This window comes from Rhea pennata, chromosome 1 (assembly GCF_028389875.1).
Source record: "Rhea pennata isolate bPtePen1 chromosome 1, bPtePen1.pri, whole genome shotgun sequence".
Lineage (NCBI taxonomy): Eukaryota > Metazoa > Chordata > Aves > Rheiformes > Rheidae > Rhea > Rhea pennata.
Window position 1 is genome coordinate 37,593,570 of NC_084663.1, and position 23,729 is coordinate 37,617,298.

General features: G+C 38.5%; 1 protein-coding gene across 1 annotated transcript in view; it reads left to right on the plus strand.

The window, feature by feature from the left end:
* The window catches only part of MSRB3 (methionine sulfoxide reductase B3), a 94,614-nt gene that overhangs the window by 46,149 nt on the left and 24,736 nt on the right, over positions 1-23,729 (plus strand). Inside the window, 1 exon segment of the mRNA XM_062584243.1 lies at positions 5,565-5,593. Within this exon segment, the coding sequence (XP_062440227.1) occupies positions 5,565-5,593 (29 nt within the window).

A 23,729-nucleotide genomic window follows, 5' to 3' on the forward strand; every position in this document is an offset into this window, starting at 1 on the left:
GTTGGTCTTATTCCATGTTATGCTTTACTGTGTATATGTGTGCACTTAACATAAAAATCAAGTACAGTGAACTGGTATGGAATATGACTACAGAAACTGTAGGTTTCTAATTTTATATTTTTATAACTGTCACATTAAAATGAACTCTATCTGGAACTCACCTTAGTCTACTCACTGACTAACAAGATATAAAAATACTTTTTGTTAATTTGGCTTTGTAGTTTAGGAAAAGGAGATTAAAAATTAATTTTTAACCAGGCTTCCTAAAGAAGTAAGGCTTATGGAATCATGCTGTGTATCAATACTTTTGGAATAAGAAAACCTTATTATTGAATCTACTGGCCAATTTCAGCTAAATTTGACAGGGGACTGGATTTTAAACCTCAAAGATAGTAAGTTCTTATAAATTCCATGAAATCAGGAGAGATCTCAGTCATGCCATCTCTGAGGGGAGACATGAACAAGAGATCAATAACATTAGATTATGCCAGATAATATTATTATAAATAATATATATATTATTGTATTATACCAGAGAATCCACACAAAGATGAAAGAGAGAGAAATATTATGAATGTCCAACTTTGGGAAATACCTGTGAGAAGTTTCACCTTATCAGACACCACAGAGTCTCTCCACGGGCCACAGAGCAGCAAGATACCCTGCTTTGCTAGTTGTATCCTGGGCTTGTTTAGCTTACTAACAACACTGTAGCCAAAAGTGCTCATACTCAGAATTGTCTCTACTGTTGGGAACAAGCTGGAAAGAGAGAGGAATGATTTTATCCTGTTTAGTCACCTGGGTTGGGACACTGATTGGCTTGGATTGCATCGGTAACCTGCAAGGGTCCCGGTTTCTTCAGCAGACTGCCCATGCCACTATGAAATAAAGTTTCTTTGAAAACGAAGGTGTGTCAAAGTTGTAGTTATCATCTTTACAATTGCAGCAGATCATATTCAATCAAAGTCCTTTTCAGAGGGGAGTAGTATTTTCAGTGTTTGCCCCTACCAATGCTCTGTTTGGCATCCCTGAAGCCAGACCTTGCAAAGGAACAACCTGCTATAAACTGCTAATGCAAAGGTGGAAGAAAGCCAAAAAGAGTTGGTGACTCTCTTAGTATTGCAAAGGAAGGAATTGTTATAAAGGTCAGAACCAGAGATTTTATCAAGTGCTTTCTGAGAGGTGTGGTACCTTCAGAATCTGTCTGAATGTTCATTTTGCTTCAACAAAACTTGAATTGGATAAAAACTGCATCAAGAAGGGTGAAAGAAAAAGCCAAAGTTGTAATGTAGGGGCAGAGATTCTGTAGCAAGTCCAGTTCTCCCTCTCTTGACCAAAAGCCTACTGCACTGACAAACAACAGATCCGTATTAGCTTTAACTGTGGTGTGTCTGGTCATTCTATGGTACATGGCACTGAAGTAGTTCACGATTGTAGTTCAGTCACGGCTGGGAAGGCAGTATTAGAGAATTCACGGTACAAGAACATACAGTGATTAACATTATCTGTTTCGCTTTCTTTCTCATCACTTGGCATTCTGCACATCAGGTTTACAACGCCTTTTGAAAGATCTTTTGAAAGATGCAGGTCCAAATCTGCTACCTCTTTACAGTACAGATAAAGTGACCATCACATATTTTATTGTTTGTGTTTGACTTAATTCTCTCTGGGGTGTTTAAAAGTATTTCAGCACCTTGTTCTTAGCTCAATCTTTCTAGAGGCCCACTGCTTCCATGTGTATTGTGTGTTGGTAGTTGAGCTGCTTGGCATCTGTATTCCCACGTGTGTTGAATGTATTTGAGTCATATCAGAGTTGGAAATGGAAAGCACTTTATAAATGTCATCTTGTTCTCTTTATTCATATAACCGCCTTTCCAAAGATATTTCTGAATGATTCTCTGACTTCCAGAATACTCCCACAGGGCAAAAGCAAAGAAACATGCACAGAGCTATTCTTTGTTTTTTTTCTCTTGATAAGTGGAAAAAGACAGTTTGTAAAGTCAGTGCCTGGCTCTGTAAGGTGCATCTTGTCTGGCTGGATGCTGAAGTCAAATATCAGAGTACATACAGTGATAACAATGTAGAGAGGTGTTTTTCCTTTTAGTTGAAGTAGCTTTAAAAATATAAAAGAGGCAGAAGGAGTGTTTTTGTTTGTAACAGTACCTTTGGTACTTCCTTTTGGTATTTAGTTTTATTCTCCTTTTTTTGTTGGCTTTTTTATTAGTTGTGTATTTTTAACACCTGTTTGCAATTAGTTTCTGATAGCTTTGTCTAGTGTACTATAAATAAAAAGATGTAAATACGAGAAGATCTAGAGGAAAATGCTGATTCCATTGAAATCACTGGAAGCTTTGCCATTGCTTCAAGTAGGTCAAGATTTTACTCCTGATTTCGAACTATAAGGATTTCTGTCTGCATACTCTCCTTGATGATGTTTAAACACACTGCATTCTTATGGAGTACTTCTCTCTCATCTATTAGTTGCTTATTGGTAATGCCAAGGAGTCTTTATTATCTTCCTCGCTTTTTCCCGTGCCTTTCTTATGTCTTAGCAATTTCTGTACTGTATTGTGCCCTAAATTTTGCATTGTTTTCCCAAGGTGACATGGCGACCACAACAAGGGTGACCCTCCTCTCAGATGGCTCCCACTGCTACCTCCCATGTTGTGTTTTCCTTCATGGCTATTCTGCTGTTGCCAGACAAAGTTCTATTCATTTATCACCCTGTATCAGTTTCCTGATTTGTTGTTCGGTAATTTATGACTGTTTAGAGCTTTGGTACTCATTACACTGCCTGGTTACCCTTGTGACCCCTCCTCCCCACCTACTCTGTCATCTTCACCTTGGGCCAGTTGCCGATGGTCTGTGTTGGAGTGCTTGCGTCCATGGCAAGGTGAATCAAAGGGCTGTAGCCCAACCTTGCATGGCACGTGACGTCCTGGGTCAGGATGGTGCCTATGCAGGGACACGCCATGAAATGTGTTTCAATAAAAGAAAAATAAAGCCCATAACAGAAGTCACTCAGTAGTAAAGGCTAATCAGGCTGAAGAGTAATGTGTCTGTTGCCAAAAAAATTAATATAAGAATAGAGATAAATGGACAGGTAATTCACCTGGTAATGTTTTATTGCGCAATTACGGTTCAGTTAAAAAACAAGGAGGAATACTTAAAAGGTCCTATTTCAGAGTGTGTTTTATAAAACTGGAATTTCAACTGTGTGGTAGGTGGTGTTTAAATAGAGCTGGGATGGAAACTCTTCTTGCCTGAAAAAGATTGAAATGTCAATATGTCTGCTCTGCATCAAGATCTTGTGAAGGTTTTTGTGAAAGGCCAGAGGGCTGTCAGAGGGGTGAGCAGGACATGTGAAATGTAGCCAGCATGGTAGAAAGAATATTCAGGTATGTGTTTTTTGGTCTAGTTTTTCACCCATGCAGACTGAGAACTGGGGTCTTTCTTTGACTCTCTAATACCAAATATTGAGAATTTAGACAAGAAAAATTTGATTGTGCTGCTCATATCCTAGCCCCATTGAATTTACTCCTAAAGACTTAGCAGATAATTCTGTCTCAGCCAATGACACCAGCTTTATTTGCTGTTTTGAGGCCAGCGCTACTGAAACAAATACAGGTAGCTGAGGCATTGATGATATGGTGATGAGCAAGAGCGAACAGTCTAGGCAGTGAGGAAAATATTGTAAATAACATAGTGAGTAAGCAGCTTTACATGGCACAGTATCTTTGACTTGAGCTCCGTGGAATCCCCAAAGTTACTGGCAGGCACCTTTGGGGGGGGGGGACCCCTTTTCCTGCTACACATAAACATGAACTAAAATACATTGCCAAACAGCAACATGGACTGGTGACCAGGGAGATTATTGGCAGTGTTAATTTTGAAGGCAGGTCAGCAACATACTTTCTTTGTTCAGTCCTTTTGGTATTTATTTATAAATACCAATTAGACAGATAACCCAGGAGAGGTAGAATTTTTTACCATTCCATCTTTTTACCACATTATTTATCACATTTATTTAAAACATAAAAGATAGTGAGAAATGGAGTAGGTGCAGAATGAGTAAACAGGAGGAGAGAAGGGAGTTGTTTCCTTTTTGATGGTTTTAACTGTTTACTCCAATAATGTGGACCTTATTCATTTTTCTTGACTGTGCTTGATTTGGTGTTTGTTTACTGTATTGTTGATCCTTGCTATAGGACTAGGATGCCAGATATGCAAATATATAGAATCCATGTAAAATACACCTGCATGTACAAACTTATAAAATAAAAGAAAAAAACAAATCTATGCTTAGTCCTTGAGTTTCAGGTATTTTTTTTGCCAAAGGAAGGGCTATAAATTCCAAAGATATATCCACTCCCTGATACAGCATAAAAGGATCTGACATTTTACTTCCTACTTAGAATTTCTGGGGAAATGCGTTTTCCTGCCAATGTAACATCCTTTAACAAAACTCCCACTGGTCAGACCTTGTGTCCTGCTGTGACAGCCACGAACATGTGTACGACTGATTGTTAGGGTGCAATATAAATCTGACTGGAACATGCCCACTAATTGGTTTGAGAGCTAGATATAGACAATGCTGTCTTATAGCAGCTGCTATAAGATTGTGTAGATAGGCCTAGTCATAGGGTTAATTCTGCTTGACAGCACATCAGCAGCATCTTGAGAGTAATTACCCAACTTAAGTTTTCCCACAGTTGAATTGAGATCTTCAAAGGCTTCTACATTTACAAGTATTATTAACCTGTATCTGAAACATGATGTTCCCACAAGGGCTAATTTTTTTTCTCCTTTATTAAATATACAGGTTATAAGGTTCATTTGCTAAGTGCTAAGCCCTGAGAAGAAAACACTACTTGTTAGAGAGGGAAAAATCTGCAGTGCACGACCAAAGCTAATGGTGCATAATGCACACATCATTGTCTTTTTGCAAAGACTTTAAAACAAGTTAAAATTTAGGTCTGGCTCCCTTCCTCTCTCCCTCTTTTCCACCTCCCCCCATCCCTTTCCACTTTTAAGAAAATCAGACCAGTTATTCATATGTACAGAGTGAGTAAATTAAAGAGAGACCCAAACAAAACCCTTATAGGATGTTGTTCAGCTAAGTACAGATCACTGGATACAATACTAATGACATTAATGAAATGGTATCTGCTTCAAAAATAGATTGGAAACATTCACGAATAAAACTCTACTAATGACTTTTTAAAAATGAAAATGAAAACGGTATTTACTTCATGTGAACAACTTATGATTCACAGCATGTAACTTAATCCTGTTTTCATATGTATATTGTATTTTCTTTATTCATTTTGTGATTTGTCTTTTAAAAGTCTTTTCTGTTGATGTATTTTGTAAGAAAATCAAAATATCAAAGATATTACTTGTTGCTAGGGATCAAATATCCTTGAATATATCAAATGTTAACATATATAGGGAAACTATCTTGTTTAATACAATGTTTGTTGGGAGGGAGGTCAGCCTGTCAAATGGCTTTCATAGCATAAAGCAGTTCTTACGACTTACAATCTTTTTATTTTCCTTTCCAGGTCAGAAACAAAGTTTGACTCCAATTCAGGTATGTTTAGATTTTCAGTGTTTTGCTGAATGTATACTACTCAGGTTAATCTCAGAAGAGTTAGTTTATCAGTTCAAGTTCAATTTATTTTTAAACAGACTGGGGTAGGTCAGTCTAAACAGGACCTTAATTTCTCACCATCTAAAAACAGCATTATTATTGCTAAAACTTTTGCTTTTGTTCCTTCATTAGTTCCTGTCTTCTTAACTTTTTCCCCAAAGATGATCAGGAAGATGTATCTTGTGACAGGCTTTAATTGATCAAAAAAATTATAGTACAAATAAATGATAATGCAAACGAAAACAAATGGAGGACTGCGGTGAAGTATGAAAATGATCACTGCTTTAAAGAAGAATATTTTTCTTTGTGGTAGACAAAGACTTTTCATGGGAATTTGAAGTCAGTGCAGCCTATCTGTCAGGAAGCAGATGATTTGTCACCAAATTTTTGTGACAGATGCGTGTACACAATGCATGCCAGACCAGTCTGTAGAGCTCTCTCTAGAAGGTTTACCAAAAAGCAATCTCTCTCAAGTTGTCTTTTTAAAGAATTTTAATGTGTTGTAGAGATTGGGAGTGAAGTGAAGGTCAGTCTAACAAGTTAATGTATATCTAACAAGACAAAAAACACAAGACAGCAAACAGGGAAACAGTTGGGGAAAAACAGAAGTCCTAATACCAGACTGTTACTTGCTCAGTTAACTGTTCTTGGGTGTTCCTTAAACAACAGTACACTTAAGAATAGCCTGTCATCCTGAAACCAGCTGTCATGTCCATTGCCTGAAGAGGTCATTCAAACTAAATTTTGTGTTAGGATGAAAAGACTATTTTAAACAGAAAACCTGGTATTATTATGGCAATCTTTTCCTTATGCCAATGTTATCTTTATATGATTTACTTAATGCAGTGATTGCACTTGCTTATAATGATACGAATTTTACAATATCTATTAATCAGAGCATTTATGAAATAGTAAATTTTCTTTTATCCCAGTTACAGTATGATTTGGGTTTGCATTCTGAGGTAGTAGTCTTACTTTTCTTTCCACATTAGATTTTATCTTTGGAGCTATCTAGGAGTGAAATATACAGCAGGAAACATTTATAGGACCAATTCCTGTTTTTTTCCTGTATACTTGAGTCATCTTGCTTCTGTTGTGATTTTAATCTGTGAGTTTGAGATTATTCATTTTAAATATTGCTTGAATGAACTGCATGCTAAGGCTGCTTCTTAGATCTTGACAATACAGTTTGACAAGGGAACGATAGCTTCACACATTTTTCTTAATAAAGTCATCAGGACTATGGTATAGAGCATATGTCAAACAGCTCACTTTTCTGTTGAGGTAAAAATGTTCTCTGCAGAACTTCCGTTTGCTCTGCAGATTAAGCTACAGTCAGGGACTCTTGTTTTCTGATTTTTTTCTTTTTTTTTAGCAGCACTCTAGCTATGTGCCTTATTCTGCCTCCCAGTCTCCTGAGGTGAAGACAGGGGTATGATATTTCCTAGGAAGCGAACAGTATCTATAAAACTTTTTCACAAAGGTCTTCTGCACTGTCACAGCTAAGGCAAACCTCTGCTTGGTAGATGTCAGCAGAATTCTGTGATTGGATTCTTTAGATGGAATATGTGCTTTTTTTCATTTTTTTCCATCTATGAGTGCTCCACATACTTCTTTCCGTGGGTTTGCCCATGTTCTTGGTGCAGACTGTCTCACAAAGAGGTGTTGGAAGGCCCGAAGACTGCAGGATTACAGTTACTCTCCCTGCCTTCTCTAAAGGTACTCCTTAAGTATTATTCTTACAAGGCTGGAGCTGTGGCCTTATTAACATTTGTTGATACGGTTTTGCCTCCCCAAGAGCACAGAGCTCATAGAGGTTGTAATGAGATCTGAAAGTAAAGACCATTTATGGTAGGCCATACAAAAGAATATATGAATCTAAATGAGCAGTAAAAGAGGCAGGATCTTCTCCATCTCCTCTGTTTTTTGCTACTCCTAAATATTCTCTGGATTTGCATCAGAATTCTCTGCAGCAGATGATTAACTAACTTTGTTTTCCTGAGTGTCAACATCAGGCATCATGAATGTCAACAGGAGTATTCAGCCTTGTGCTTTCCACTTCAAAGTGCTTTGTATACCTTCAGTGATACAGTGTGGGAATGTCTGAGGCTGAGGAATTTAGTAGATTTATTCTTCCTTTCTTTGCAGAGCCTTACTTTCATCTTCTGTTTTTGATCCCTTCCCCCTAAATCCCTGAAAAAGTTCTTGATTTGAATAGTTTCAGGCTTTCCTGTTGTGGGACTCTGGCCACTTCTGCAAAGTGTTCCCTTCTCCTGGTCATCATGAATCACCAGTGTGTGTGGCTCTGTGTGACCAGGTTCTGTCCCTGGTCTGGCTTTGTTCTTTGCCTCCAGAATGTTATATTTGGAACAAAGAATTATTGAGGTTTAGTGATTTATTATCAGCTCTCTGTTGTCTTTATGTCTCACATTCAAAGATAGTTGCTAAAAGGTAGTAGCAAAAGGAGATAAGATATATAGTCAAAAAAGCATTTTAAAAAAAGGAAATCACAAAAAGTTCATAACTTCGAACTGCAGTTCATGGCCAGAGACCCCAAGACTGAAAAAAACATTGTCTTTGTGCCTTCCCTCTATGTGAGCCTTCCCTGTGTGGCTTAGTTATCTCACTAAGAAGCTCTTCTTGATAGACTAATGGTGTGAGCACTTCAAGTTTGCGTCCAGTAGATTTCAGGTGAGAGCAGTGAGATGCGACACTGAGATGAAGTTAACATATATCACCTAACTTAAGTTTTCCCACAATTGAATTGAGAACCCAAGTACCAAATCACTTCCTTTGTTTCTCCACCAAAAATTTTGCCATCTCCTTTCCTGTTTTAACCTAAACCAAGTGACAAGGCCTAGCTGCCCTCCTACTACACCTGAGTGAATGGGAGAGCATAGGTGGGCAGTAGATGGATTGGTGATAAGAGGCATCCTCATAAAGGATCTTCTTCTGCCTTGAACAGATGCAGTACCCTATATAGCATCATGTTCTGCATAATGCAGGCCTTTGACATAGGCAAATATGGTATTGGTTTTATAAAGACTGTTGCCATTTGAAACCAATGACTGTATTTATGCAACCTTGAGTTTCTTAGAGATACCTGAAAGTATTTTCATGGCCCACATCTCCTTTTGAATTCCCAGGACCATAGTTTCTGAGTGGTCCTGCAAACCTGCAAACAGATGGCATTCCTTGCATTTCACTTTCCGTGTTCATTCTCTGAATCCTCTCTGCTTTGTAGAGGAAGAAAGGAGATGAAGTGTGCTGAAATATTCTCATTACCACAGCAAGACTGCTTAGGCACAACTAGCTGAAGTGATTCTTCTCTATGCTGCAGTCGGTGGAGCAAATGTACTTCTAGACTTCTGTGCTTCTGTAGTTCTACCATCTTTATGTGGATGGTAAACACCCTCAATTAAAAGGGAGAGCTAGAGCAGGAGGATCTATGGCTCAACACCGGAGAAAACTGTGGCAAGCAATCTGTGTTGTCACTGCAGTTAAAAGCCACTTACTGTGGTCAAGGAAGGGAAAAAATAATTACTATAGTTTTAGGTTCATGAAATGGGCTAGAGAAACAGGATTTTCTTGCGGTGATACTGATTTTATTGAGGTGTGATACACTGAAGAAGAGGAAGCCTTTGTCTGTGTTCCTGAGGGAGAGGTCAACCTCCAAGGACTCCTCTCCCTGAAGGTAAGATACCAGCTGCATTCACTGGATGTGTTTGTCCTGAAAGCTGTTCATTCTTCAGTACTTTGAAGGGGAAAAGAGTCATTTATGAGTGCATGGACACTCATTCTGACCAAGGAAACTAGTATCCATGCAGTAAACTATGTCTTTTGCTTGAAATATATCTGTAAATAAAAGTTTTTATTGAATCTCTCTTTTGCAGATAAGCGTTATGAACTGCATATATATAACTTTATGAAGTTTAGCCTGGAAATCTATAGGATTTAAATTGTTTTGATTGCCAAAAGCTAGGGAACAGTTAGCCTTCTTTTTATCTTTGTTATTTTGAATTTTATGGACATTTCTATGCGAATGTGTATACATATGTATAGGTATACATATACACACTATATATATGTATATTTATATATAGCAGCAGCACCAGCATATAGATACATGAAATATGACCATAGGACTGTTTTGCTAGCTGCTTTCCTCCCTCTCTTTTTCTGTATTTTTCCGTTCACAATGGGAAGATACTCACTTACAACTGTGCACACAGTTGTCTTTTAATTACAGGGTAAACACTGTCATGTTAGAACAAGCATACCGTGTTCTAGTTTAGCTCGTGCTACTCAAAGCAGTTCAAGCTAACTGTTGAACCTCGGAATGGGATAATTTTACTCTAGGATGGTTGTGTTCCTATTGGGAACTATTCTAGAATCCGTCCTGTGCTCGAAGTTCATCCCTGATGTTAATTCCAAGTAACTTGCAAGTCTAGACATGTCCCTATTAAGCATTTCTCAATAGTTACTGCACATGCCATTCCTAGAAGTACGTGAGAAATACTGAAGAATTTTAAAAGTCCTTCTGAAGCAAGTACGAAGTCTGGAATATAGCTTTAAAAGTGCCCAGTAGGCTCACTGTAAATGAAAAACCTGGAAATGTTGCTCAACACTGAAATATTAGGCAAACTCTGTCAAAAAAAGATTAATTTGAACTTGAACTTTAACTTAAAAGAAGGCTGTAAAATTCCTATATTGATGATTGGGATTTATCATATAAATAGCTATAACATCTGTAGGGGACACACATTCTTCACATCATGACTAACAGTTCTGTCTGAGAAATTTTTTTCTCTGCTGATTCTTTGTACATCTATAGCTGGCAGAATTTCTTTCTCAAAGACCGTGGGGTTAGTTTCATGCTGCTAGAAGATCTTATGAAATGAAACAATTTTGCTTTCCTGTCATAATATGATGAATTTCACAAGTACTGAAAATTAATAATAATAAAAAAAAATACTTGGAAGCAAAAAAAAAAGTAAGAAAGATGTATACTTTTAAAAGGATTTTGGGGAAATTTGTTATGGAACAAAGTAGACCATGAAAAGCAAAGTTTAAACACTTTTGTTCTAATTAGTAGTATTCTACTATATCTAAAATGTGTGTAGTCTACATACTTGGTTAGCAGATTTTGAGAAGCTCCAGTCTGCTGTTGGTATGGAGCAATACCAGGCTGATGAAAGTGAGTTCAGGATGTAAGAACTATATCGATATATCAGTTAAAAAAGGACTTTTTAATTAAAGGAAAAATCAGTTATGATAATTGTAATGCTATTTTTAACATTCAGAACTTGTCAATCTCAAAAACTGTCACTGAACATTGTTAAACACATTCTGGAATAGTAAAATAAGTACAGAAAATTCAAACAGTTGTCTCAGCATGAATGATAGTGGTGAGTTTCCTGTTGCTTACAAGGAAGGCTGGAGTTTTCTTGGGGAACCTCCTGTAATATTTGATATATCACGCATGTTACTGTGGAGGCATGCCGCATGATATGTAAGTGATAATGCTGGCAGTGAGATTGTGAAGGGGAAGAAATTTGAGTTTGGCTTTCTATTAAAAGGAGAAGATAAATCCCCGGATAATACCCTTGGACTCCAGTGGAGTCTGTTTTGTGTATGTGTCATTCAGATGGTAGCACAGAGGAAGTCAAAGACTGTAGGGTGTAGAAAGTGACAATCATGGAAGCACCGTGCTGTAGAAACACATCTGTGCCCTGACAGAAGAGAGGAGTGTATCCCAGGGTCTTCAGCTGTCTTCTTCATCATTTGCTGAGGCAGCTTCGCACTTCCCAAAAAAGAGATACAGCTCCAAAACTAGTTCTTCTGTCTCCTCTCTTGGCTGAACTGTACTTGTATACAAATTAAGTAGAATATGCAGCATGACTATATGATTCGATATCATTCTTTGGGCAAGTACTTTGGGAAACATTCTTATTAAGGTCAAGAATTAAGCTATAACAGCTATCCATGCAGCTAAAGGCTGCCCCGAGGGACTAGCTTTTGTTAGATCCCTGCCGCCCCAGCAGTCAAATACAAAGCAAGGCAAGGAGCCCCAACGGTTTCTGGAATTTCCTTTGCCTGCCTTCTTTGGAATCACAGGGGCAACTAGTGACTCTGCAGTTTGCTTCTCCTTTCTGCTTATCATTTTTTCCATCGGAATGTCTATATCCTCATGTCTTCAGCACTGCACAGTGCTACCACCCTTCTATCTCCATAAATTTTCTCAATTTTTCTTCTCTCTCCTTTTGTGTTTACTGCTACCGTTCCCTTAATGTGGCCTCTACAATGTACTAATTTGCTAGACTACATGATTCAGTACATGTGTTAGAGAACAGTTGAAGAAAATTGTAAGATTAGGGGTAGTCAGATGTTTTCCTCTAATAAATTCCTCTTGGCTACACTTCCAGATGTTCTGCAAGAGACTTTCCAAACTCTCAGTATCAGCCTTGATTTCCCCTAGACTGTCATCAGACCCATTATATGAAATTCATCAGTACGACTATTAAGAACATAATGAACTCTCCTCCTGAGTAAAAAAGAAATGAAGACCAAAAGGCAACCTGAAAGTGAGCATCGCTTACTGACCCTTGCTGCTATGGAAGTGTGAAAGAAACTTAACTAGCTTGAAACCTTAAGACCTTGAAGCAGCAGGGTACTTATAATATCATCCACCTATTGACTGGATGGTAGATCTAAATGCAGATTACCAAATCAATTCTTAAACTTTATCAGTGACAGCTTCTTCATCCAGGAACTGCATCAAGGCTGTGAGAGAGTGATTCTTGATTTCTTCATGGCAAGGCTGAGTAGTTCCAGGAACAGAGGGCATAAAGAGATATTTGGTGTTCATAGCAAAATCAAATCAACAAGTTCATCCAAAGTATGTGATTTAAAAGCATAAAAGTATTATTTGCAGAGTCTGTAAGAGGAAAAATGGCAAAATCAGCCGAGCTGCTGAAGAAAAGGCCTACTTTACTGCTTTATGAATGGGTGGTTCTTGGACAGATCATCTTTCCAGAGTCTCTTACTACTACGAAGAATTATTTCCCTCTCTCTGGCCATCACCAATGTATAGGTTCTTGAAATGAGCTGGCACAGTGAGGCAGGGGGGAGAGCAGCGACCTGAAGAGAACAGCAACTAAGAATATCTTACTTGTCATTACTTGTTAGTGCTGTTTTGTTCTTGGCATTAACAACTCTACAAGTAGATCATTAAGGATGCAATGGCTGAAGAGCACAATCTGTTAAATTTGTTTAGCAGTGGGATGAGGCCTTAAATCCAGATGCAAGCCTCTGAACCATCTGTTGAATGTTTTCAGGGCCATAGTACCACATGATTAGGAATATAGATGACTGGGACGTCTAACTGATACATCCCAGTGAATTATGTGCCAGTACTAGCCCTGACCTGTGATAACTGATCATCACCCTGCTTTCATATCTCGTATCTCTATTAGTTCAACGTATAGAACAGTGTCTTAATTTGTGAGAGCTGATTAAAAGTATTGTAAGCCTTCAGAGAGGCTTGCTTATCTAGAATTTTTAAAGAAGGCAGTCAGTTATCTGAGGACTCCAAATTTATAACTGGCTTTGCAATTGCAGATGTCTCTTTTTCCCATTTTCTCTGTTCATCTTATTCATAACTGAGCTTTGCTATTCCTTATTCATAACTGAGCTTTGCAATTCCACTGGCATGGTTCTTCTCAGCTGTCCAAGTAATTTAAAAGGAAGCCTGTTCATTTCCATAAGCTGGATCCTTGAATCCAGCAGCAGAAGGCCAGCAGCCTTGATCAGATTCAAAACAGACTTAAATCTTTCTGTGTGAATAGTTTGTATAATTTCTACTTTGCAGTTTCTCTTCAATATTATATTTCTTCCCTTCCTCCAAAAAATCCTGTTTGTATGAGACAGCTACTGAAGAATGCTCCACCCTTGTAAGCTAGCAAACATACTCATTTTGCCACTACTTCGTGAAGTGCTGCCCTCTGTCATATAGTAGGAACTATGCATCAAAGGGCTTTGCTCAAGTAACCAGGAATATAATATTAACAAAGACAAATATGGTTTGCTATTTTTGTCTTCCATGTACTTTAATAATTATTGATGCTTTTTTCTTGTCTTGTGCTAAGGATCTTGCTGAGAAGCTTGCAGATGTATTTAAACTGAACCTGTAATGGAAATACTTCAATTTATGTTTTTAATTTTAATGCCATTAATGTAAGCAAATTAATCAGATTTATCTAGGGGAATTTTCTTACCATTTAAAAAAAAGTAGAGACAACCTTCTTTTCTACTTTCTATTTCATTGTATATAGATAAAAAAATTCTGTCCTTGAGAAACAGTTTGGCAAAAGTAGTTCTAGAAGATATGAATGATATAAATCATGGTTTTATTACATGAAGTTGGAGACCACAGTAGTCAGTGAAATTATAGTATAAACTGAAGTAAGTTGGCTAGGGATTTTTTGTTTGTGGGAAGTGTAATTGCTTCAGATAAGGTTGGTTTATATGGGAATTATTTTTGTTAGTCAGCAAATTTCTCTTTTAAGTGAGCATCATGCAGCAGTGTGACATCTTTAGTGTACTGCACAGCTAGATTTCTTAAAGACAAAAATGTTGTGATGCTTGCTTAGACCTGTTAATCATTGTGCAGTTTTCTACGGAGCAGGGCTACCTAAATACTTTTCAAGAGCTACTTGCATTGCAATATTGTTCAGTGGACAGATTAGAAGACTTTTGATGATACTCTTGAATTATTACTTACAAACCTCAAACTTCACTTACAAACTTCATAAAGAGTATAAAGACCTTTTCTATTCTCTTCAAAATAAAATTCATGTAGTTAATTAAACCTATTACAGACTAAGTGTTCTAATTAACTTCGCCGTAGTCCCATTTAATTAGCCAAAAAATGGAGGATATGCAAGAGAAATCACAAGAATGGAGACGCAAACAATTTTTTGGTCACAGCTCTGACTCATTGAAAGCTTTATATAGCTCAAATGCAACTTAGCCACATCACGCACAGTTCAAGTCAGTTGTATTATTTCATTGCTTTATTAATGGCCTTCATTTAAACCATAAAGTGTGAAAGAAAAATTCTTGTCTGCTTTGTAATGTAAATATGGAAGCTGAACTATATTTCATTTATAAGTAGAATATTACCATCTGCATCTTATACATACTTTGGCAGAGATTTTGAAGAATGCCGACACGGGATACTGGCTCACTGCGTGGTTCCACGAAGTAAGGCTTCTGGAGGACACAAGAATACTTCAAGTTTCTATTATCTTCTAGTACAGAAGCCATCAGCATCCATATGAGTTTATATAGGTAGCTGTTATGTGCATGTTCGAGCATAGTTTGGATGGCTTCTTAATATTTTTAATGTGTTGTGGGCAGCCAGTGATTCTGTACCCTGTTCTAGCATATCTTTCAGTTCTATTATCTTGGGCAAAGTGCTTTTTCTCTATGCCTTTTTTTTTCCTACCCATCATCTGTCTAGTTTGTTTACATTGTTAGGCTTTTCAGGGAAAGAGCAGTCTCTTACTATTGAGCATGTATAAGACCTAGTGCAATGGAAACACTTTCTCAGTTGAGATCACCTCTTAGAACCACTGTAAATCAAATCACGGATGGCCTTTTCAAAGACTGAACAAATGAAGTTATTTTAGAAGAGTGTCAGGAAAGTTATATAAAAGGCAGCATGCTAAATGCATTCAACTGAATTGCAGTTTTTCACTCTGCCTACACAATCACCAATACCAAGAAATTTGTGTCAAAGGGATCCTAGTTTTAAGCAGAAGACATAGAGTCAATGCAAATAGTCTTCCATGTCCAGATCCTTCACCTAGTTGAACTGCATGATTTCTGCAGCAGGATGCATGTCTATGATTATAGATAAAGGTCTGAATTTGTTTACTGAAGTCTAGTATGTAATACTAGTTAAATGTAAACTACATCTAAGTCTTCATTGCATGATATAAATACGCTCTGAGGGTTTAGGCCTACAGAGTAGAAAATACTGATAAATACAAAATTTTCCAAAATCTGCTGAAGACTAATATTCCTGTCAATGATATGGGTCTAAGAAAGCAGGACATGTTCATTTTAAGATGATTCGCCTGTGCATTAATTTCAGAAAAAAAGTTGCTTGTGAATGTGAATGATACTTAACCTAGTAGGGCCTGGAGAATGTTAAGTGTCCTGATCAATGCCAATTCATGAAATCAATTTGAATCTTGCAAGATGCTGAGCAGTCTGATGTCTTCCATAGGCCACTAGAGTTGAAAGTGCTCCACATTTGTCAAAGATCAGTTTTCCATTATTGAGCAGATAATACTACTTTGAGGGGGAAAAGATAGGAAATCAGAGAAATGGGACCTTGTGAATACTGAAGAGATCATAATAGGATGTTTGTTAATGTATACTGCATTTGGTACAATCTGATGCATTCTCAAGACAAATTCACTTTCCCCACTTAAGAAATAGTTACTTTTTATCTCCCTCTCAATGTGCTTGAATTTACTCGGAATCAGTAAATTCCTCACTCATTCTGGAAGTTCCTGCTGAGTCTCTGCTAAGGGTCTCCTGTCCACCCTTCAGGAAAGATTAAAAAATGATTTTAAGCACTTCCATCTCCTTTCCATTCAGTCAGACTCACCTGAGAATTCCTCTTGCTCTCTTTCCTGGTAACTAACAAAAGATTTTATCTATTATTTGACTGGAGGCCAATCAGCAGAGAAGATTGGGTTGGGGCCCTTCCTTGATTTAAGCAGTCACTAAAGCTGTGCTGGGAAATCAAACAACAGTTTGGTACTTTCTAGACCATTTTATGACTGGACCCACTGCATCCATTGTCCTGTGGAAAGGCATCCCTTGATCCTGTGATTTCTTTATCCTCACTGCATTTTTGTTATGCATCTTTGAAAACAGGCAAGGTCAAAGGAAGAGGGAGCAGTGTAGTACAGTGCAAGGTAGCATGATTAGCAGTCTGTGTGAGCAGCCAGCAGGTGATACTAAAATTCAGCTCCTACTTGGTTTCCATGGAGGAGAGCAGTTCTTCTGTTCATCTGAGATACTATTGAAACCAGAGGAGGAAGAATCGTAGAATCAGTAAGGTTGGAAGGGACCTCTGGAGATCATCTAGTCCAACCCCCCTGCTCAGCAGGGTCACCTAGAGCATGTTGGACAGGGTTGCATCCATGTGGGCTTTGAAGATCTCCAGAGGAAGAGACTCCACAACCTCTCTGGGCAACCTGTTCCAGTGCTCTGTCACTCTCACAGGGAAGAAATTCCCACTCACGTTCAGGTGGAATTTCCTGTCGTTCAACTTCTGCCCATTGCCTCTTGTCCTGTCACATGGGACAACTGAAAAGAGTTTGTCCCTGTCCGCTTGACACTCTCCCTTCAGGTACTTATACACATTGATAAGATCCCCCCTCAGTCTTTTCTTCTCCAGGCTGAAGACACCCAGCTCTCACAGCCGTTCCTCTTAGGGCAGGTGCTCCAGCCCTCTGATCATCTTTGTAGCCCTACGCTGGACTCTCTCCAGTAGCTCCATGTCTCTCTTGTACTGCGGAGCCCAGAACTGGACAAGCACTCCAGATGAGGCCTCACCAGGGCTGAGTAGAGAGGCAGGATCACCTCCCTCAACCTGCTGGCAACACTCTTCCTAAGGCACCCTAGGAGACCATTGGCTTTCTTGGCCACAAGGGCATATTGCTGGCTCATGGTCAACTTGTCACCCACCAGCACTCCCAGGTCCTTCTCTGCAGAGCTGCTCTCCAGAAGGTCAGCCCCCAGCTTGTACTGGTGCCTAGGGTTATTTCTCCCTAGGTGCAGGACTCTGCACTTGCCCTTGTTGAACCTCAGGAGGTTCCTCTCTGCCCAAGTCTCTAGCCTGTCCAGGTCTCTCTGAATGGCAGCACAGCCCTCAGGTGTGTCAGCCACTCCTCCCAGCCTGGGATCATCCACAAACTTGCTGAGGAGGCACTCTGTCCCCTCATCCAGGTCATTGATGAAGAAGTTGAACAGAATGGGACCCAATACTGAGCCCTGGGGGACGCCACTAGCCACAGGCCTCCGACTAGACTCCACGCCACTGATGACAACCCTTGAAGAAGAGAATTGTGGCTCCTCAGCTGAGGACTGTTTGCACGTTTTGCATCCCCTAGTACCTAGCAGCAGCTTCATGTTGGCTCCAGAGCAAAAACAAACCAACTCCCTATTTTGGCTCAGAATCATGGACTGTTAAAGGTGAACTCCATAGGATGTTTTTCTTCAGCCAGGCTGGATCTCCCTGCCAACCCTGGAAAGTATCCACAGTTTTGGTAAGGACAGCAATAATTAAAGCAACAATGTCATCTGAGTTGTGACCATTTGGAGGTGCTTGGCGCCTTCACAGTGATATGAATTCAAGAGAAAAACTGGGGCTCTGAAAAACCACTGGGACAAGTGTGCTACCAGCCTTATCAGCTCTGGAATAGAGGCGAAGACAAGACCATGGCATTCATCATTATTCCTGTGACACCCTCCAATGCACCAGGTGTCAGGTGGCTCCTTAGCTTTCACTAGCTTATCTTAGAGGATACACCAGTCTGCAGCCAAACACCAGGCAAAGAGGAACAGTGAGGTGCTTTTTGCATGTGTGTCTTGATGAATTTAACAGGACAGGATGATTGTGACCAGTAAGTCCACTCTTTTTTCACATTAATTTCTTGCTACCATAAAGTCCATTTCCATGTCTTGGTTTTAAGCAATGTCTCATTAAGCACAATAGCTTTTGCTCCTGAGTGCATGTTGTCCAAAATTGCATATCTTCTGTTTTGATTATCATGGTTTATAATGTCATGAATTTGAATAACAAAGAGATGAGAGCTTTTGCTGTTTCTTCCACCTGAATTTATCAATGAGAAACTGAAGCTTAAAATATTTTCTATACAAGTTGATAAGAATGTTATCATACAATATTAGATGAAACTGAAAAAATTTTGTCATTTGAAAAAAAATCATTAGCCATTAGACTACAAACTAGCGAAGTGATAATGATTAATGACAAAAGATTCAATAAGGATGAAAATATTTCATGTTTTTCTTTCATTGATATAAGGCTGTAAAGTTATGACTAGTAAGAAACCACAGGAGAAATCTATCACCTTTTACTATTTTGTATTTTAGTCTCTGTTATCAAAACTGATTTAAGGTTTTGTAGTACTAAGAGTAGAAGAAAATTGCAAGCTGCTTTTAATCAAACTAGAATGTTCAGTGGTCCCATTAAAATATCTACAGTGTTGATCTGAGTATGAAGCAAAGAACATTAATTTGTCTTTTGTTGACTTAATTTAGTGGCAACCACAGCATTTAAGATATAATGGTAGACAAGTTTGTGTCATACCACTGCAACTGCCACTGCACATGTGAACACCCATCTGCTCAGGATTAAGTCCTAAGTCAAAACACCAATGAAGTCTAATGCTACCAGTTTAAGTCAAACAAAATTTTACTGAGATTTATGTAAGTAAGGACAGCATGAACAGGTCTTAAACCAGATGACAGTGAATTAAATTACATGGGCTGAAAGTATTTTTGCAAGGAAAGAATTGCATCTCTATGTGATCTGATCTGAATTCTTGGCAACCTTGTTTTCCGTGAGGGGTCTGCATTACATTCTCCATTGTTCGGTATACCATTGCCATTCTCTCTTACTCTTCTTTACAAACTAAGTAGTCCCACCCTTTTCAGCAGCTATGTTCCAGGGATCTGACTAAACAGTCCTAGAACTGTAGGCCCTTCTCCGAACACGATGTGTATCAACATCACAAAATTGTTGTTCTCAGTGTTTGGTTGTTCTGATTAATGTCCATCTTATTTAGTACCAGCCTTTGCTTTTCTTTACCAGCTATAGTAACCAAAATGCTTTGGTTATTTAGGTAATTGCTTTTTCAGGTTATCTCCGTATCTAGCTTTCTGTGGAGAAACAGCAGAATTTTATTTGGGGGGATATTTTGTACAAGCTATTACCATATCAATAGGAGTGGATAATCTTACCTAACTGTAGCCATCTACCTTACGATAGTAATCTGAGCTTCATCTATAGTCAGTAGGAAGAGATGAACGTCCTCAGGGAGGAATTCACTCCTTCTGCTGGAGAAGTCTGTGGGTGCACTGAGTCACCTGTCTGAGTGCCCGTCTCTGCTCATTAACTTTAGAGGGAGTCCAGACATGTAATTTTGATAGTTAAGTTAGGAGAGATTATCTCTGTGTGAAGTGGACGTGCAGAGACCTGGGGATGAGAGAGTGTAATCCCCATGTCTCTTTGCACAGCTGCTGCTGTGGAGGAGTAGAGAAATTTCATAAATTTAAGAAGATACCCAGTTACTTCGCATTTCTTCTGCTGGGTGTCAGCAAACTACCTGTACACAGAGCTTAGACGCAGTATGTTTATGAGTTTGCTAGTGGTTATTTCTGTTTCAGTCCTCCTTGTATTCCTTTGTTTCCCTTCTTTTTTCTTACCTTTCTTCAAAATAAATTCTTTGTGTCTCCAGTTATGGTAACTCCAGAGAATTGCATTTTCTTCTGCTTTCTCTTGAATAATGAGCAAGAATTGTCAAAAGCAAAAAAGTTGACGAGTGTGTTTTGTAAATACATCATTAAATACATAATGGGCATTAAGAGAAATATGTAGTTGAAAGGGAGAAGACCTAAGGGTAATGAGAGTGAATAAAAAATGTTGTAAAGACAATACAGAATTTAGCTTCAGTCAGGCCCCAAAGAGTAAGTCAGTCTTTGGCATGTTTCAGAAAGCATGCAGAATTTTCTGAAAGCTCTTGTTTGGTAGGCAGAGATTTTACTAGTTTTATGGCACTATTTATAAGTCATAGTCTTTTAGTCTATGCTAACCTTTTAAACTAGATCAAAGAAATATGACACAATAAATGCAGATGGGGAAAACAAAAGGTGTATTTTTAAAACATGAAAATTTAGAAACAGAAATGTTCTGTCGCTTCCTCTTAAGTTTATAAGTAGTGGTTAGGAGAACAGAATCCCCCCCTCTCTATATTGTCATTAAAACAGTGTTTACCCGTAAGATTTCTGCTTTTGAAAGTATTCATATGCTCAGTTCCATATTTTTATCTCCCCTTGAGTCAGTGATTTTTTTATTTTTGGTACGCACTTTATTTTTAATGGACTTCAATATAATCCCAGCAATATGGATCTGCAGTGGGGTGGAATTTGCAATGTCAGTTGTCAGCACCTATCCTGGTGTGTGAAAACTGTAAGACGTATTTAGGTTAAGGAGTAGTGGAAAAAAATCTGTTGCATAAAATACTCTGAGATTCTTCCTTTGCTGTGCGATGATGGCATACCTTCATCTGTGTCATTGCAGCAGCATGATTAATCAGGGCTGCATTTTACTGCTGAAGAATGCCATGCTGTTGAAACCTATGCTGGCAGCTGCTTTTACTCCATTAGCTCTGGCATCACAGTAGAAAGAAAATAAAAAAAAACTCTCACTCCTAAAAAGCTAGAGAAATGGACACAGCAGAACTGTAATCTTGACTCCTTTGCCCCAGTCTCCATAAAAATAATTTCTTTAATGATAAATTAACATGTGCTTTCACGTTCTCCTTTGTTCCTCATGCAGTGAAGGTGTGTGCTCAAAGGACCTACTCCAGGTCAGGAGATACAAGGGGAGACTCTCCTCTTGGACACGCTCTCCTCCTCACCTCATACTTCTGTGGAGGAGGGAGAAGGTACACGAGCAGCTCCTGGAAAGGCTCACACGGAACTTTTTTTGAGAACCGTGTCTTCACTAATATGGCACCCAGAATAGGAAGGCAACTTAACTATGTCTGGGCAGCGGTGAGGAGTACACAGACCTTCATCTCAGCATCCTTAGCTTTAAGTTGATCTCATCCTGCTTGATCAGCAAAGGGGTAGAATGTACAGTGCCTCTGTCCATCCCTTCCCCCACTGCCGTCCTTCTCACAGCAAAGGGGTTATTGGGAAACTTCAGAAGTTCAAACTCAGGAGATTCCACTGGCACATAGCCCCTGAGAATTTTTTGTATTCATCCACAAATGATTGAGCTTTAATGAGCATCTCATAATTTGTATGAGCAATGGCAGTAACAATATATTTCTTTTCCTCCTTTGCCAGTGGTTCTGGCACATTTTTTTAAATTTTCATAGTCTATATTGGCCAGTGCAAGGCTTAAACCTTGAACAGATGGATGTGGACAATAACATCAAAATGCATAAGTAATCAAATGTATGACAGCCCGCAGTTCCGCTTAGCATTTGGGTAGAAGTGAGTTACTTCATACTTTAAAAAATGACAGTGTGCTAAGAAGCTGAAAGAATACAGCAGTTTTCTTCCAATTTGTGAAGATCAATAAATGAAGGGCATTTGATGTTATCTTCAGTGTGATACAAAGAATGAAATAATCCAAATTATGTACATGTTCTACCTTTAATTAAGACTAAACTTACAGAAAGTTCCCACCCTTATCTTGTTAGTTCAACATTGTGTGTTTATTTGTGCAAGTCTGCTGTAAAACTAGTGAATGGTGGGGAATTAGATAACTACTGCAGTGATAGCAGCCATTTCAAAAGCATTGAAAACAAGAATTAAGGCAGTAGAATGCTGCACTTTCAGGAAATCAGCTGATGCTTACTGAAGTCTATGCAAATCTTTAGAAGTTCTAATAAAGATCAGTGAAGAAAAGAGATGAAGAATAGTATCACGGGTTAGGCTAGGAAAGTACACAGGTAGAGCAGAAAGATATGCTAGCACAAAGCTGAAATAAAATCGTTTAGCCTGCTCACCTGGTTTACATCAGTTTACATATTTGGATGGATTTCTTGTCATTGCTGTATATTTTCACTGTATAAAGAGGTAAAATGTTCTAAACAGAGGTAGCTAAAGTTACCTGCAGAGGCTGTGGTAGCTACAGCTAGAACTGTGCAAATAATGAGATATTTTTGCTAGAGGAACATACCTGTACATGGAGGCCAGGGTGGGGGCTTATGTGTATGGAATAGTTTACTTCAAGCTCACATGCAGAAATAAAAGATTTGGGCTTTTTTCAGTGTATTTTTCTGATGGAGGATGTATATCCTTTGGATTTCTTTTTTTAACATAATTTGATTTTGGAAAGGAAACTTTTCAAACAGGGGCTTGAACTATATGCTGTACAATGAAAACTGGGAAGCATTTGAATTATTTTGAATCATCTCCAAATACTTTTTTCAGCCAAAATTTTATACAAAATTTGACCCGAATTTGTAGAAAGTTTGGTAGACTGCATTTTTAAGATTTTTTTTTTCATTTAGAAAGAAATGAAAAACAAATACCCAGATTCTACTTGAAAACCAGGCCCTGTTTAATTAGATACTTAATTACTGGCATGCAGAGGTTGGTTTCCTAGATGGCATAAGCACTGCGCTGTGGGAGTCTTTCTTTTCTGTGATGCCTGGCACAATGAAGCTGAACCCCTTTGTGACCCCTGGGAATGACAACAGTAGAGATAATCTGTCATTGTACACAGATCTCTCTGAAGGGTGCTCAGCATGTTTCAGGTCTTTCTTGAAAACGAGCTATAATTTGCAAGTATTTTAGACTTAGCATTTCTTAGAGCTTAGGCTAAAAAAATTTTTTTACTTAAAGTAACACTTAGCACAAAGCAAATATTACATCTAGTGAAAGCAGTACTGTACACTGAAGCATAGATTTTGAACACTGAAATTTTGCTACTGAGGCTGCTTTGAATACAAAGGAACAAGAATCCTTCCTTCCTCAGCATGAAGTGTGGTGGTGTTTCAAGTAAAACAGTACAACTGTTTTAATGTGGTTACAGATAGGACTTTGAAACTGAGGTCAGGTATGCCTTGTACTGAAAATTTGTGAGTCCTCACCTGCCTGCAAGGGAGGAAAGTGCATTTTTAAGGGCCATTTTGGACTGTGGATCTGATTTCCCCGGGTCTTCCAGTTCTTACTCTAAAGCTGGATGTATTTACTTGCTCTGCAGCAAGGTGTACTTGGGTTTTCTGTGAGA